General features: G+C 51.4%; 1 protein-coding gene and 1 long non-coding RNA gene across 3 annotated transcripts; one reads left to right on the top strand and one right to left on the bottom strand.

Moving 5' to 3' along the window:
- Positions 1 to 604: 604 nt before the first annotated feature.
- On the top strand, positions 605 to 15,473 carry SFT2D1 (SFT2 domain containing 1). 2 transcript variants are annotated; one of them, XM_081524489.1, is made up of 8 exons: positions 605 to 753; positions 7,345 to 7,431; positions 7,904 to 7,986; positions 10,052 to 10,133; positions 11,005 to 11,040; positions 12,099 to 12,157; positions 13,911 to 13,940; positions 15,251 to 15,473. In XM_081524489.1, exons 1-8 carry the CDS (start codon positions 691 to 693, stop codon positions 15,288 to 15,290), a joined length of 480 nt encoding a protein of 159 aa, XP_081380615.1. In that variant the 5' UTR covers positions 605 to 690; the 3' UTR covers positions 15,291 to 15,473. The 2 variants fall into 2 exon arrangements, with proteins under 2 accessions (XP_081380615.1, XP_081380617.1); XM_081524491.1 differs by lacking the exon at positions 13,911 to 13,940 and having other exon boundaries at positions 12,099 to 12,180.
- Positions 647 to 5,474, bottom strand: LOC145519781 (uncharacterized). Its single transcript, XR_014063913.1, has 2 exons — positions 3,082 to 5,474; positions 647 to 2,530 (listed from the first exon to the last, which is right to left on the bottom strand). It is a non-coding gene; the product is annotated as an uncharacterized LOC145519781 (long non-coding RNA).
- Positions 15,474 to 16,727: the final 1,254 nt, after the last annotated feature.

Here is a 16,727-nt window from a genome sequence, read left to right as displayed (position 1 = left end):
TGGGAAGCCTGTTCTGATACTAGTCCCCAGCATTCTTCCGTTAGGCCTGGACTAGGGTCTACGGCACGGGGCCTCGGGTCTGCAGCGCTGGACAGGAGTCTGCAGAATCAGACTCTGGTGCAGACACCGGACGTGCGTCTGGGCGCTGGACCTCTGGCCTGTAGTACTGGACGGGCGCCTGCAGTAATGCATGTCCGGTCTGCAGAGCTAGACTTCTAGTCCGAGCACTGGACCCCCGGGTCTGCAGGCCTGGACCTGGGTCCGAGGCACCCGGCGTCCAGGACACCCGTGAGGATCCACGTTTGTGGGCCTATTCATCCAACCAGCAATGGCCGTGCGCCCGCTGGGTGCCGACTCTGGGAGGCGGGGGGTAGGTAGCGACGACTGAAGCCGAGCGCAGCTGACTCCTTTGCGCGTTGCAGAGTAACCGCCTCGGCCCCCGGAGGAAGGGGGCGCTGGGGGCGGGCTGCGAGCGAGGCAGGGACGCCCCGCCCCCCGCAGCGGCAGCGGCCCAGACTGGCGGGCGGCCGAGCCCTGCGCGCATGCGCACGCCGCTCGGCCGGCCGCCGGGGGGGCGGAGCCTGCGCGCCGGAAGTGGAGACCGGGATTTCCGGTCGGCTGGAAGAGCCTCGACTTCCGGGTTTTCTCGCGGGGCGAGAGAGGGGCAGGCCGGGCGCCGCGGCCGCGGCCATGGAGAAGCTGCGGCGGGTCCTGAGCGGCCAGGACGACGAGGAGCAGGGCCTGACCGCGCAGGTAGCGAGCCGGCGCCGGGGGCGCGCCCGTGCCGGGGCGGACGCGCGGAGCTGGGCCGCGGGCAGGGTCTGGGGAGCCTTCCAGGTGTGCGTGGCGTCTGTGGCGTCTGCGGGTGCTCGCGTTGAGGCGCCTCTCCCCCGCAATGTGGCCTTGAGACCCTCAGGAAGCCGCTTCGCTGCCCGTCTCCCTCCCCCAGAGAGCCCGCCCGGCCCCGCGCCGCCGTCCCCCACCCTCGCCCGGTGCTCCGCGCCCGCCGTGGACTCTGAACCCCGGCTGGCGGCGCGGTAGGCGTGCGGGTGCCCGTGCTGCAGAAGCGGGAGCTGCGGAGCTCCGCCGCCTCTGTTAGCCCCTGGAGTTAAGGGAGGTGTTGCGTGTATCTAGTCTTGTGGAACGAGGGAGCCTGGAGGGAGAAAAAGGAAAAAAAAACCCAGATCATTGAGAAGTGAAATAATACAGAATCAAAAGCTGTCTGTTGAGCTCTATTAAGAGATTTAACAAAAAACAAAAAAACCCTTGTCTCTGTGGTTTACCCACGAGACTTGATCATATTACTTCCTCTAGATAGAGGGTTAAAAATAGTGCAGCAGAAACTGCTCTGTAAGTATCTGTGTTATTTGCCTGCAGACAAATTCGTGCTTGCCTGTCACCGAAGTGGATCATTTGAAAGGATGCGGTATTACAGAAGGACCTTTTATTTGTCCCCTCTCCTGTCCTAACTTCCTTCCTTGTGGTCATAATTGTTGCACACCTCTAGTGAACAGGATTCTGGACTATTCTGTGAGGGCTCAGAGACTAAAAGTAAAGCATCTGCTCTAAGTGAATTCTCTAACCAGTTTGGCGAATCATAACCTTAACGTAAGAACCAGTAAATAGTAATGTGAGAAACGTCCATCAGGCAGCAGTGGCTCACCCAGCTCACTTATTGAACCATTATTTTCTGCTTCTCTTTTTGCTCTAGATCTGTGCTATACAAGCAGCAGCCCTAGCGACATGTGACTCTTTCAATTTAAATTAATTAGAATTAAATAAAATTACTTGCAGCCACACCAGCCACGCTTCAGGTGCTGGCTAAGCATGGAAGTTAGTGGCTGTTGCATAGGACATTTGCAGGCTTGGGACATGCCACTCAGAAAAAGTCCTGTTGAGCTGCCCATAACCTTGGGGACAGGAGGGTGAGGGTGCCTCTTCTCTTAAGCCCACTCTCTAGAGGGGAGAAAAATTACACAGAGAAGTCATTGATGGAAGCTGGGAGTGACTGGAAGGGACATGAGCTGTGAGTTCAGAGGAGGTGGTCATTTATTCAGCAAATATTTTGGTACCTACATGTGTTTGGTTCGGCTTCCCCCACATGGAATTTATATTTTAATTGGGGAAAGCAGTTAATAAACAAGTAAATATAAAAATGTGTCAGCCAGTGGTAAGCGCCATGGAAAACAGTAAAGCCGGTTGAGGTTGGGATTGCCTGATTGTGTTGGACGGTCATCGAGGGCGTGTCTGTCAGGGTGATATTACAGCGTCCGTCTGAAGAGTCCCCGGGGTACTTGGGCAACTCATGCAAATGTAGATCCTGAGAACAGCGCTCAGCTTGTTGAAGGCCAGTAAAGAGGCTGGAGTGTCTGGAACGCAGGGCGAGCGCAGTGGGGATTACGTGGGGTCTTGCAGGACCCAGGGAGGGTTTCAGCTTTTACTCTGAGTGCGCTGAGGAGCCGTGGGCAGAGCAGGGGTGTGACTGACTTGTACTTTAAAGGATCATGCTGGCAGGCCCATGGAGAACAGACTGGAGGGGCAAGAATGGGACTGGAGGCTGGTCAGAGGACTCGGGAAGTGGTCCTGGGGAGAGACCACTGGTCGAATCAGGGAGATGGGGTGACGGTGGTGTAAAGTGAGAGTGGCCAGGCTCTGTAAATGGCTTGGGTGTAGAGCTGGTGGGATTAGTGGTTGCTGGGTTGGATGTGTGAGTGCTCAAGGAGCCAAGGATGCCTCTGGTTTTGACCTGAGCAGCTGGAGAGAGGAAGTCTCCCTTAGCTGGGCCATGGAAGGCGCGGGTGGTGGGGTGGGGGGTCGGGAGAGTCTGGGTTTTGAGTCTGAGATGCCAGCTGCTGAGTGGAGAGGCAGGAAGGCTGCTGGGTGTGAGATGCTGGAGGAAGTACTCGTGATAACCAAGGGATTGTGGGTAAGCAGACAAGAGATAAGGCTTGGGTTTGACCTCTGGGCCTTTCCAGTGTGAGGAGCTCAGGAGAGAGGGGGCAGCCAGGGAGGAAGGAGGGAACCTGGAGAGGGCAAGGGCCGGGCAGAGACCAGCTGATCAGCTCACGTGAAAGCCGAAACTGAAGGGGCTCACTCAGCCGTCAGTCACTTTGGCCTCTGGCTAAAGCCGGAGGACACGCCAGCTGCCTTGGGCTCCGTCTTCCCCCAGCAGTGGGTATTGACTAGGGGTCTGGTGGGGCAGCGAAGGCCAGGGGTCAGGCAGTTTTATGGCCTCCGAGGTCAGGGGAGAAGGGCAGGGACTGAGTCCGCAGGGCCCCTCCCCTGCCGCCCAGCTCTCCAGAGGGCCTCGGGGCTGGGAGTGCAGGAGGGTGGGAGGACAGGCCGGCCGCCCATCCCTGACCGCGGGCAGGGGCTGTGCACCAGGCGTGCACCTTCTCCCAGCTCCTTTTAACCGAGAGCCAGACCCCTCGCCTGGCACTTAACACAGGCCTCCAGGAGCCCCCGGAGGTGTTTGTTGGGTGAATCAGTGAATGAAGGAGCAGAGGCTGGAGGGTGAAGTCATGCTTTCTGTGTGTTTAAGATGGGAGAGGCTTAAGCATGTTCAGTCACTGATGGTCGGTGGTGTGGGGGGTGGGGGGGCAGTGTCTCCGAGACCACATGGTTCTCTTGGCCTTGGGGAGAAAGCCAACTGGGTCAGGTCCCTGGGAGGTCAGAGGGCGTGGCATCTGAAGCCCTGGCGGCTAGGTTGACCTTTGCCTTCTGTGGTGGTGGGGACAGGAAGAGGGAGGGTCCCAGGCGAGCCTGGCAGTGGGCGGGCGTCTGTTCTCTGTGGGAGATGGAGGAAGCCCACGGAGGAAACCCTGGCGCCAGGAGAGGCGCTGGCGGAACTGGAGGGTTCAAGTGGCAGTGGGGCGGAGTGGTCAGCAGTGGTGGAGGCGGGGAAGGCAGGGTGCCGTGGACAGCCATGCGCGGGGGAGGCCCAGCAGGCCGGGGCCGGGGCCCTTGAAGTGGAGACGCCCTGGTTTGATGCCCTGTCGTGCGTGACTCTGCCCCGAGGATGAGGAAGGAAGGCTTGAGTCATGGGGGGGTGTTGCCAGGTGGAGGGAGAGAAGGGGAACCTTTGCTGTCTTATCGAAGCGAGGCACCCTGCCATTTGCGCTGGAAAGAGGGGGCTAGTGGAGCGGTGAGGCGGGAGCCCAGGGGGACGTCGCGGCTGGAGAGCAGTGGCCTGGGCTTGGATAAGTGGTCATTTCAGGGAGTGAGAGACCCTGGGCCCCTGAGGGGCGAGGAGCAGAAAGGCTGGGCTGTCATGGGCCCAGGCTCTGCTGGGAGGGGGCAGGACCTGCGGTGGGGGTCCTGGTGAGAGAGGGTGACCGGGAGAGCAGGAGAGGACTGACCAGGGGAGAGGGGCCCCGGAGGGCTCGGGACGCGGCCCCGTGGGGAGGGTGTGCACGCCTGCTTCCTCTGCCGTCACCAGGGCGGCTCCGTGTCCTCGCCGTCTCTGCAGGCACAGCTCTGGGAGCGCAGAGCTCGCCGGTGCCCTTGACTCACGGGGTGGCGGCCCGGGATGTGGGCTCCGGCCTCCACTGCCGCCTGGTGCTGCTGCCCTCCTCCCGACTCCTCCGTCCGCGTGGTTCACTCCTTCACCCGTGATACCACCGCTGCCGGGACGATGTTTTCCTCCATTGTTGCCGACTCATTTTTCTCTTTTTAGTTATGTTCTAGTTGCAGGTGAGGTTGATTTATTGCGGCATGAAAAGGACACCAGAGAACGGGGGGTCGCTCCTGCTCTCGTGAGATTTGCTTTCTGTCCTCTCCCTTTGATGACAAATGAAATGACCGGTGGCAGTTTCAGTGTGTATTTCTCTTCTAAGACTAAATGTGAGATCGAAGCACTTGCTGCTTTTCTGGGCCCCTTCTTGAGCCAGGTTGGGCCACACATCGGACCTCCCAGCTCATGCTCACACTGTCTGTGGGGTCAGGGCCCCCTTTGTCTCTGGCGTGGACAGGGCAGGGCCTGGTTTGTTGGCGCTGTGCACGGACATTGGAAGGTTTTCCCAACGTTACAATGGGAGTTAAGCAATCCGTGACATGTTTCTGTGTCCTGGACAATCTGCAGGGCTTGCGACAAGTCATTTGCTTGTGGATCGAATATTCCAAATTTGCAAATGGAAAGAATTTGTCTGGCAGATGACAGTAAGAGGAAAAATATCTGCTGTTATACAAAGGACTGCGCCGAAAACCAAGTTGAACAAAGAGAGCAGGGTGGTTGAAACTTGAAAAAGAAAGTGAAGACGGACGCCTTGTCCGCTCGCTCCCTGCTGAGCCCCCCCCCCCCCCGCACCATGTGTCCGCGCTGACCACTTAGCACCCCGCCCCCGGACACCGTTTCTGACCTTTCACAGCCCAGCAGATCGTTTCCTGTGCAGTGTGCTGTCTTCGGGGTTCATTCTCTCCCATGTGGTTAAAATGTACTTGATGTGTATTCTTCCTGATCAGAAAAAAAAGAAATATTAGATGTTGCTATAGGTGAGTTCATTCTTTATCAGTTTTAGTATAAACAGATGACATTGCTGGAAACAAGACTGCTTGTAAAGCAAATTTAAAAAACATTTAAAATGTGTTTAAAAAGTGATGGATGTTATGTTGGCAGAATCTTGATTTAATTTTTATTTACTTTTCATGCTACATAAGGATTCACAGACTAATCCATTGAGGTAAGGAATGTAGACAAAAGTATTTTCAGCTTTTGCATATAAAACTTCTATTTTTGCTTCCTTATTCTTGAAAATGCATTATAAGCATGTGGTCTTTTAAATATATGGTAATACATGTTAGAAATTTAAATTTTGAAATATAAATCCTTATTGTATATTTCTAGTTTTCTTGAAACAGCCAGTGTTGATACTTTTTCAGCCTTACTGGGAAATAAATTTTAATAGTGTGTTTAGTAATGTAAATATGTATTTACCATTTGCAACAATGTAGATGAACCTAGAGAGTGTTAAACTTAATGAAGAGAAAGACAAATACTATATGTTGTCACTTACACATGGAAGCTTAAAAAATATGGCACATGTACATACAGACTCACAGGTACAGAAAACAAGCTAGTGGTTACGACTGGGGAGGGGAAGTGAGGGCAAGATAGGGGGTAGAGGGTAAGGGGTACAGCTGCTGTGTGTAAAACAGATGAGCAGCTGAGATATATTGTACAGCACAGGAAAATATGGGCATTGTTTTCCAATAACTTTAAAGGGAATATAATTTATAAAAATATTGAGTCACTGTGCTGTACACCTGAAACTAATAAAATGTTACAAACCGACTATTTCTTGTAAAGCAAATGTGTACTTTAATCATTACTGTATGCAGACTATTGTATGAAATATGTGGAGTATGCTTTCTTTTCCCATATGATTTGGTTAAAATACACATGACATCCTGGAATGTTTTTGCTCTAGAGTTAGTTATCATTTCAAAGCACGTTTTTAGTAACTTAGGTTACCTGAGAAGATGCCAGGCTTTCGTGAGTTGGTTTTATTTATTATTTCGTGAGTTGCTTTCAGATGAGCTTTTGGTAACTGAAGTTGTCGGGGTACCCTGTGGCAGAACCTGGTGGCAGCACCCCGGGTCCTGGTCGCTGGGCTGTTGGGCGGATGTACCCGTTGCCCTTCAGCTCACAGCTGTCCCCTTGGGCTCGCTCTGGAGGTCCTGTGGCACGCTGGGCCCTCCTCGCGACACGCACCCCCCCACACCCTGCAGCCAGAGCAGCTGGTGGGAAGTGGGTTCCAGAAGGTAGTGGGCCTCACAGCTGCACGGATGGTGAGGTGCGGTTTTCACCGAGCGCTAGCTGAGGTCACGGCCTCGCTCAGTCCCTCCCCTTCTCTGCCTAGCCTCCCTGGGTCCTCAGGGTATCCCCTGGGAGTGGCTCCTGCAGGACCATCCCCGAGTCAGGCTCTGCGCGTAGGAACCTGGCCCAGAAGCCCCCAGACACAGACAGAGAAGGGTGTGTGTCCCGACTCCAGCTCAGCACCTGTCAGCAGTTTGCCCGTCTTGTTTCATCATTTTATAATGTGTGTCATCGCGTATGTCATTCCGTCCGCATCCGTGCTCCTCCTGTCCATGACAGCAGGAGTTCCCCAGACGTAGCGCTGTTACCTCATCTGCAGAGGTGACAGTGTCTCCAGACGGCCCGATCCCCAGACGGTTCACATTCCCCTCCACAGCCGCGGAGTCCTCATGTTCCTAAGCCACACTACTGAGTGCAAAGTAAAACAGGTTCATCATCTGTGTTAAAGTGGAGATTTGCCTTAATGTCTATAAAGCATCAGCTGGGCCAGCTGGTGATTTACAAACATGTTCTCCTTCCCCTCCCTTAAGGTCCTTGATGCCTCGACCCTTAGTTTCAACACCAGGCTGAAGTGGTTTGCCATATGCTTCGTCAGCGGCATCTTCTTCTCCATCCTTGTGAGTTAAAGCTTTATGTTGCTTGATAATTTTTGCTTCGTGTGAGACTAAGCATCCCATTTATCTGAACTGGTTTGATGGCACTTACGTAGTCACTTGAAATAAAGGGGTAGAGATCAATAAAAAGATGTAGAGACTAATATTTAGGGGGGTTTATGGACTGTTAAAATAATTTCACTGAAGAAAAACCACTGTGTGTGTTAGGAGACTTGCAGTCAGTGATTTAGAAGAGTTTTTACCTTTTGTAACTTGTCATTTATAAAAAGAATATTTAATTAGAATGAAATTTACTTAGATATATAAAGAAGATTATGTAATAGCTCATTTATATATACTTATATGCAAATAGGCAGAAACTGTATAATTAGAGACCATATGTTAACACATTTATGCTTAAACATCAGATTATTATGTGCTATTATAGTAGCAGATTCATATTTTAACCTATTATAAATATAACATCTTAACTCAGGGAACTGGATTGCTATGGCTCCCTGGAGGTGTAAAGCTTTTTGCAGTGTTTTATACCTTTGGAAATATTGCTGCATTAGCCAGGTATGTATGGAAGTTTGCTTCTCAAGATGTTTTGTTTGCTGTCATTATCAAAATTTTCTTTTCTAATAGGATGTATTTCTGTAGTTCTATACATATCGTGAGTTCAAAATTACATTCACTCAGTAAATACTTCGGAGAAGGCAATGGCAACCCACTCCAGTACTCTTGCCTGGAGAATCCCATGGACGGAGGAGCCTGGTAGGCTTCATCCCATGGGGTCGCTAAGAGTCAGACACGACTGAGCGACTTCACTTTCACGTTTCACTTTCATGCATTGGAGAAGGAAATGGCAACTCACTCCAGTGTTCTTGCCTGGAGAATCCCGGGGATGGCAGAGCCTGATGGGCTGCTGTCTATGGGGTCGCACCGAGTCGGACACGACTGAAGCGACTTAGCAGCAGCAGCAGCAGCAGCAGTAAATACTTAGACTCCTGCTGTATACCAGCTGCCATCATAGTGTTTATGGTGAGAAGAGCCAGCATTTGGAGGTCCTTCTATGTGCCAGACACTGCCTGTCACCCCTCCATTATACATCCAGGGGTAGCAACACAAGAGAGGGGGCGGTGAGTCCTTGGGGAAGTGCCTAGTGAGGTGACCAGGCTGGGGTCCCACCCAACAGCCCTCCGGAGTCCTGGCTCATAGCTGTCTTGTGAGGGGGACGGTCAGATGCCAAGCCGGCCAGCGGGAGCAGATCCGGGGTGGCAGTGCTGTGCAGAGGGCTCGGGCAGGGCCGTGTGGGGCAGTGACTCCGAGGACTGTGCACTGGGTCTTGGGTGCTTCTCTGGGGGTGCTGATGTGTGTTGGAGTAGCTGTCACACCTGTGAGCTCTCAGCATTCAGAGGGGAGCACCTGTCTCCTCAGGGACGTTCCAGGTCAGAGGTGGTGGCGAGGGGACAGGCATGAACCACCGCTGAGCTCCATTAGTCTCTGGGCTCATCCTGCTCCTCACACCACAGTCTGGAGGAGCCTCGGGGAGTGATTTCACACTGTTTTGCTATTAGAAGCTCTACAGTGACAGTGCTTCTGGAGTTGGTTGCACAGTCATACATGTCATGTGCATGGAGATGAGGAGGTGGTCGCTGAATTGGCCCATGCTGAGGACACACTGCCTTGTCCTCCTGGGCAGGCCTCAGCGGTCATGCTGACCCAGAGCTGAGAAGTGACGCTGTGAATGACCGTGAAAGGCATTCCTGTGTCATAGAAAACACAAAGATTAAAGTTTCCTTCTAATTCTTGTTATTCAGTCTCTCAGTCGTGTCTGACTGTGACCCCATGGACTGCAGCACCCTGCCTGTCCATCACCAACTCCCAGAGTTTACCCAAACTCATGTCCGTTGAGTCGGTGATGCCATCCAGCCATCTCATCCTCTGTCGTCCCTTCACCTCCCGCCTTCAGTCTTTCCCAGCATCAGGGTCTTTTCCAATGAAGCAGCTCTTCGCATCAGGTGGCCAAAGTATTGTAGTTTCAGCTTCAACATCAGTCCTTCCAATGAACACCTAGGACTGATCTCCTTGCAGTCCAAGGGACTGTCAAGAGTCTTCTCCAACACCATAGTTCAAAAGCGTCAGTTCTTCGGCACTCAGCTTTCTTTATGGTTCAGCTCTCACATCCGTATATCACTAACGGAAAAACCATAGCCTTGACTAGACGGACCTTTGCTGGCAAAGTGATGTCTCTGCTTTTTAATACTGTCTTTGTTTGTCGTTGCCTTTCTTCCAGTGAGCAAGCGTCTTTTAATTTCATGGCTGCAGTCACTATCTGCAGTGATTTTGGAGCCCAAGAAAATAAAGTCTGTCAGTTTCCATTGTTTCCCCCTCTGTTTGCCATGAAAAGTTGGGACCCCAATGCCTTGATCTTTCGTTTTTTGAATGTTGCGTTTTAAGCCAGCTTTTTAACTTTGCTCTTTCACCTTCGTCAAGAGGCTCTTTAATTCCTGACTTTCTGCCATAAAACAGATTTAGTGAGATTGTTTAATTAAGCTGACAGGGTTTGTTTTCTTAAAAGCACTTATTTTTACATAGACCAATTAATAGATCCATCTCTCATTTCTTTTGTTTCAAATAGTACATGCTTTTTAATGGGACCTGTGAAACAACTGAAGAAAATGTTTGAAACAACGAGATTGCTTGCAACAGTTATTATGCTTGTAAGTAAATAATGATCATTTTTAAAACACTTTCATAGGAGGGTGTTTTCTGGCATTGTTTATGAATTATCACCCGCTTGCGTACAGAGGAACTCTTGCTACATTTCCTTTGCTGAAGGTATAATCGCATTCTTCGGTCTGTGTGTTTGACGAGTGTGGGTTGTGCAGCATCACCTAGTGACCGGCCGGGGGAATCCTGTTTGCTTCCCTGACGCGCAGCGCTGTGTGTGTCAGCTGGGAAGCAGGGCTGCGTGTGTTTCCTTCTCCAGCCCCGGGCAGCCTTTCTTACTGGACCACTGTGTGCGCTTTTTGGAGGGTGGGGCTGGAAGACCAGGTCACTTCTGGGTCCACCTGAGTCTTCTCTGGGAGAGTCACCTGGCTTTTGTCCCTTCCCTGTTGGACAGACACTCTGTTCTCTGTCTTCAGACCTGTCCCCTCTGCTTTCGCCTGCCTGCGCTCTTCGCTCCTTTGGGGACGGGTGTGGGTGACAGTGTACTCTTTCTGTGCGAAATGATTACAGCAGGCTCCTTATGTAAAGCTAAGTCGAATAGGACTCCCCATACGTTAACAGTCGTCCTGAATACGGTGTTGGTGGTTTGAGTGACTGAACATTAACATAAGCATTCACACATCCCTGAGAACAGCTGTTGTCCCTCACGAGCGTCTGTGAAACAGGCTCTGTTGGCTTAGTCAGCAGGTGACTTACTCCGTGTTTCCAGTTGGCCGTGGAAGATTGCAGCCGTAGACTTTAAGTCGTCTCGTTGATGTTGTTGTGTGGTGTGTTGTTATGCAGTTGAGTGCACAATCGTGTGTGCGTGTTTGTTCGGCTTTTGAAAAGACTCACAGTCGGCCGTGTTCCTTCCTTTCCCAGCTGTGCTTCGTGCTCACCCTGTGCGCCGCGCTCTGGGTAAGTCACCGCAGCCGCGTCTGTTTCCTGCTGTGTGGGCCCTCCCCAGGTAAAGTGTCATCACACCGCCATCTCAGAGGAGCTCACAGTCGGGTCTTTAAAGGCATGTATGTAGCGTCCAGTTAGTGGCCAGACTGGCAGTGGAGCCTGCCACCTGAAACGGACAGAGGTGAGGCCCTGCCTGCTCCTAGGCCGGGACGGCCCTGTCATCTGCACCCCAGGGACCCTCGCTGAGCGTCTGCCGCTCTGTCTGTGGCGCCGTGGGTCTGGGGCATGGAGGGCATCGCAGGCTCAAGGTGTCCTGGCAGCGGGGAGAGAGGGCCAGAGAGCAGGCCAGGCAGAACAGCGCCAGGGACAAGAGGACGCACGCTTGCACACTTGCAGCTCCTCAGTAGCCTCTAGAGAAGCTACAACCATGGAAACTTTATATTATTCCAGAAGATCACAATAAAGGACAGTTTTACTTCAAAAAGTAAGGGAAGAAAGAAGTGCCAGTGAGTAAGATATATAAATTCCACATAGGATATCGATCTACTAACCAAGTGGGCTTTTCAATGTCGATTTTATTTACCTATTTTCATAAAATACTTATTTATGTATTTGGCTGTGGCGAGTCTCAGTTGTGGTGCAGGAGATCTGGTTCCCTGACCAGAGGACCAGGGATTGAAACCCAGGCTCCCTGCATTGGGAGCAGGGAGTCTTAGGCACTGGACTGCCAGGGCAGTCCCTTGATGTTGACTTTAGAAAGAGTTAGCCTTGACTTTAAAGGCCTAACATCAAAGGGGTTTAATACTTTCAGCCTGTGCACAGTTATTTCATTAAAATTTAATGCATATATTTAGCAGCATTTAAGTAAATGGAATCAGAATTCTAGAAAGAAAATACAATTTTGGAATATTTAGTTTTCAGATTTACTGAATCTTAAATTTGTCATACTAAAATTTAATGAAATGAATGGAGCTATCAGTTATGTCTTTTGAAAGGAAGGAATTGAACTAGGCTGTGAAAAATATTTTAAAATGCTTAACTGGTTATGTCTTTGTCTTTGCTGTTGTCAGTGGCATAAGAAGGGGCTGGCCGTATTATTCTGCATATTGCAGTTCCTCTCGATGACCTGGTAAGTCTACACTCATTGGAAAGGTTGTTTCCTCAGCAGTGCTAAGCGTTTCGTTCCGAGCCTGTGAGCCTAGGGAGGTCATTGGTGAGGTCCTCCTGGCCCCGGGGAAAGGGCCTCCTGAGGGGTCAGGTGCCTGAGGTCTGTGGTGTGTCCGGGGTTGCGGGGATGGACCGGGCGGAGACTCAACATAGGAGAGCTGCAGAGAGGCGGGGCCGCGCTGACGTGTCACAGGGGGTGGGGTGCCACGCTGACGTGTCAGGAGATGGGGTGCCTCGGTGACGTGTCACGGGGAGGCGGGGCCGCGCTGACGTGTCACAGGGGGTGGGGTGCCTCGGTGACGTGTCACGCGGGGAGCGGGGCCGCGCTGACGTGTCACGGGGTGGGGTGCCTCGGTGACGTGTCAGGAGATGGGGTGCCTCGGTGACGTGTCACGCGGGGAGCGGGGCCGCGCTGACGTGTCACGGGGTGGGGTGCCTCGGTGACGTGTCAGGAGATGGGGTGCCTCGGTGACGTGTCACGCGGGGAGGCGGGGCCGCGCTGACGTGTCACGGGGTGGGGTGCCTCGGTGACGTGTCACCCGGGGAGGCGGGGCCGTGCTGACGTGTCACAGGGGGTGGGGTGCCACGCTGACGTGTCAGGAGATGGGGTGCCTCAGTGACGTGTCACGGGGAGGTGGGGCCGTGTGACGTCACACGCTGCTCCACGCACTTCTTTGCTGCGAGAAAAGGCGAGCAATGCAAGCGGTGCCTCACGTACCCATAAAGCCAGGCCAGCCACAGGCTGAGCCGAGGGCATGGCGGGGACCCCTCGCTTTGTGCGGTGTTGCTGAGCAGCTGCCGAGCGAGCTCGTCCCTGACCCGCCTCTGGCCCAGAGCACTGGCTGTGGCCCTGCCTCCCCGTCTCCCTGCGGCTTCCGCCCCTCCGCCCGAGTGCCCGGTCCCTCCTGATGGGCCGTCCCCTTCACGCAGCCGCGCTCAGGGCTGGGTGGCATCGAGGCCAGGTGAGGATGTGGTGGATAGAACGTGTGCCCCTCGCATGCTTCCGGCTCAGACCAGAGAGTGTTTCTCACAGACAGAAGGCCTTTGAGAGTGTTCTTCCTTTTTCTTTAGAGCTGAGTCTGGTTGGCTTCCTCGAAGAGTCAGTAAATCCCTTCCTGACTTTGCTGTTTGACATCCCTCCTTGATGTCGGCCAGTCTGGGATCTGTGTGTGTTTTGGTGCTGTTCCTACCTTTCCACTAAGACAATGTCAGCACATGTTAAAAGCACTTCTCTACCTGTCCCAAAATAACTTTAAGATGCTTGACTCTTTTTCAGTGACATGTGGAAAAATTTAAATCTTTGTTACTTTCTATTAATATGTTCCTTTTTATTGCTGATCTGTACTTAACCATTGCTTTATCCTTGAAGGAGAGTGTAGTTTATTCTGTTATTTTATAGTTTTTTTTTTTTAATAACTTAAAAGGGGTAACCTTCTGTTATAACAAGTTTAGATTTTAGCAGGCATCAGAATCACTTAGAGTTCGTTAGAAACACAGATTACTTATGAAACAACAGTTTCTCATTCAGGCGGGCTGGGGTGGGCCCTGATAACTCCCTTTTAACAAGTGCCCGGTGATGCTGTCTGGCTCGTGCTCTGAGAATCACTGTGTGATATCCTGCTGCTTCATTTTTTATGCTGTTAGAATATGGCCATTTGGCAGAAAGAAAAACGTCGTTTAGATCAAGTTTCAACATTCTTGAATTTTTCTTGCAGGTATAGTCTGTCGTACATCCCATATGCAAGGTGAGCTTGATGGAATTTCAGCCTGTTGTTTCTGTTCCTCTCCTTCTTTTTACAAAGATGTGTGAATTTTCATAATTTTCATATAAAATGTGATTTACAGGGCTGTTTTTTATTGATTGACTTTTTTCCCAAAAGGAAATGAGTTTTTAAATGAGCTCGGTAGAAGCTTGCCACATAAAGTAAAAACATGTGAACACGGGTCACAGGTGGGCTGGGAGCTGACTGCTGATATAGCGCCTGAACACCTGCCGGTAGGGGGTGTTGGCGAGAGATCCTGGATCCCTCCACGACCATAAACACCCAGTAAACAGGAAGTGAGGCTGGTACATAGATGTTTGTTTTAAGCCAGCAGAAACATTTATTCTGTATGTTGAGGTAACTGCCATTTTTTAATATTTTTTTCAGAAAAATGTGTTAATGTAATTGTGGAGGGAAAAGCAAAACTAACTGCAGACTTAAGCGTGACAGGTTCAGAAGCATATTCTGTTGAGGCACAGCTTCTTCATGAAATCTGGAAACATAGGTTGTATATGAAAACAGCAAAACTGTATACTTAATAGAACAGTGAAGGAAATTGGTAGAAATTCTGTTTTTATTCAAACGGGTGAGTCTTTCTGACGAACACTTAAAAGGAGAAAAAGCAAACCAGGGTGACCTAGAACAAGAGCCAGCCCTCGGGACCTCAGCTGGGGGGCTCCTGCTGTCCCTCAACCAGGGGAAGAGGCGCCCTGGAAACGACGTCCGCTCCGGTGCAGCTGGAGCTCGCGGCCAGGGCAAGGCGGCCAATGGTGGCCTCGCTCCCCAGACGTGTGGGCCTGCGCCTCCAGCCTGTGCTCAGCCTGAACAGTCTGTGTAACAGTGATCATGTTGAGACTGTCCGTGGAAGGTGAAGGAGGTCTAGCACGTGGATTTTTTTTTTTTTTTTGGAGTTCTTAGAATGCAGTTTTAAACATTTTTCGTTTAAAATCCTGTTCATTATTTCTTTTTTAAAATTTGTTTTTTTGGGAATTTTTTTTTTTTTTGGTATTTAATTTTTCACAAGAAAATTGGCAGTAAGTGCTGGTTAAGATTTCTAAATAAATAAATACCATTTCAGCAACTAATAAATTATTTCTGTGTCTCAGTTCTTGATTTCAAGTGACACTCAAGAAAGTTTTAGGTAACCAGAAAATGCACTGGGGGTGTTCCACTGAGTTCTGATGGAAGAAGGTGATGGTGGGTTTGTCTCCTGGCAGGAATCTTTTTGCAAGTTCACTCTGGAGGCAAAGTTATTATATTGTTTCTCTCTCTCTTTTTTTTTTTTAAACCAGGGATGCAGTAATTAAGTGCTGTTCTTCTCTCCTGAGCTGAAAGCTGTTTGAAAAGAAGGAAACTGTTTGAAAAGACCTTTTGAAAGTTGATGTTCTGTTTTTAGTGAGGTGTCCTTTTCCTAATACAGTGATCACTCCAGAACAACTGCACTGACCATCTAGGACCATTTTGTATACTGATAAAACTATGTACCCATTAAACTTAAATGCTTGTGACAGTAAATTCATCATGTGCCATTAATACGCTCTGTCAGAGAGGAGGAGATTTTAATCATTGCCAAGTGTAAATGATTTTTAGCCAGTTTTTAAATCTTTTTTTCTAAACAGCATTTGAGATGTGAATATTTAAGGATAAACCTACGCTGCAAGATACATTCAGCTTTTTTGGTGGTTTTTAAGGGTCTACATTTTTAAAATATCTTTTCAAAATAAAAACTTTAAATGTGAAAGCTTTTACTTTAAGCTAAACATCACTTTATTGTATGTAATAAAAATAATATATAAATCTTCATAATTTTGAAATAAACCCACACTTGGAAAAAATAACATTTTCTTGATCAAGTTTGAATTTTTTTTTTCAAGTTTATGTTCTAAGTGGGTGGTCCGTTGATTCAGTTGAATAAAATGTAGTTTGGACACTTGTGCAATCTTTCTGCAGTAAAACGAGTAAGAGGATCTCTGCCCTAGTAACTGGACTGAGGACAGCTTGGTGAAGGAGGAGAAGACTGAGCGACAGTGAAAGCGTTTGTGCAGTGTGGTGGTCAGGGTGGGCCTGAAAACAGGCGGCCCGGATGCCCGAGGAGGAGGTCAGGTCAGGCGGAGCGGAGGTGCAGGGAGCGCTGACCACCAGGTCAGGGTGGAGGGACCGCCTGGCACGGCGAGGCCCGGAAGGCGGAGCCGAGCCGGCCCACCCAGGAGGGAGAGCTGCGAGGCGGGCTGGATCCGGGGGGAAGTCGAGACAGGAAGGGTCGCCAGCTCCCCCTCGCCCCCCAGCCCCCCCGCCCCAACCCCCCGCCACCCGAGGCCGACCTGGTGCGTCCTTAGGGTGAGGGCCCGCTCCTCAGGAGGGTGGCCTTCCCGGCCTTGGTGACTGAGCCGGGATGGGAGGGGCTCCCAGAAGGCCTGGGGAGGACTCCTGAGTCGCGAGGGGTCTGCGCAGAGTCAGCACGAGACCGGGCTGCTGAGCAGAGAGGGGACGCGTCCAGTCCTGGGTCCGAGGCCACGGTCGGAGCCTCTCCTTAGACACATCGACGCGCCCCCAGAACCGCCCGGAAGCCCGGTGCTGTGCAGAGGACCCCTGGACGGGGCCGGGGGCGGTTGCGGGGGAAGCCGTGCGCCTGGAGGCGGGGCGCGGCCGCGAGTCCACCGAGATGGGCCGAGAGACCAAGCGACCCCTGAGACAGCAGCCCGCAGCCCCCGCCGAGCTCTCCGTCCGCACGAGACCCCCTTCCAGCCAGGCGGCAGCAGTGCAGACGCT

Source organism: Giraffa tippelskirchi, chromosome 9 (assembly GCF_054371585.1).
Source record: "Giraffa tippelskirchi isolate mGirTip1 chromosome 9, T2T-mGirTip1v1.2.pri, whole genome shotgun sequence".
Lineage (NCBI taxonomy): Eukaryota > Metazoa > Chordata > Mammalia > Artiodactyla > Giraffidae > Giraffa > Giraffa tippelskirchi.
The sequence above is the reverse complement of the archived record's forward strand: the minus strand, read 5'-3'. Positions and strand labels throughout refer to the sequence as shown.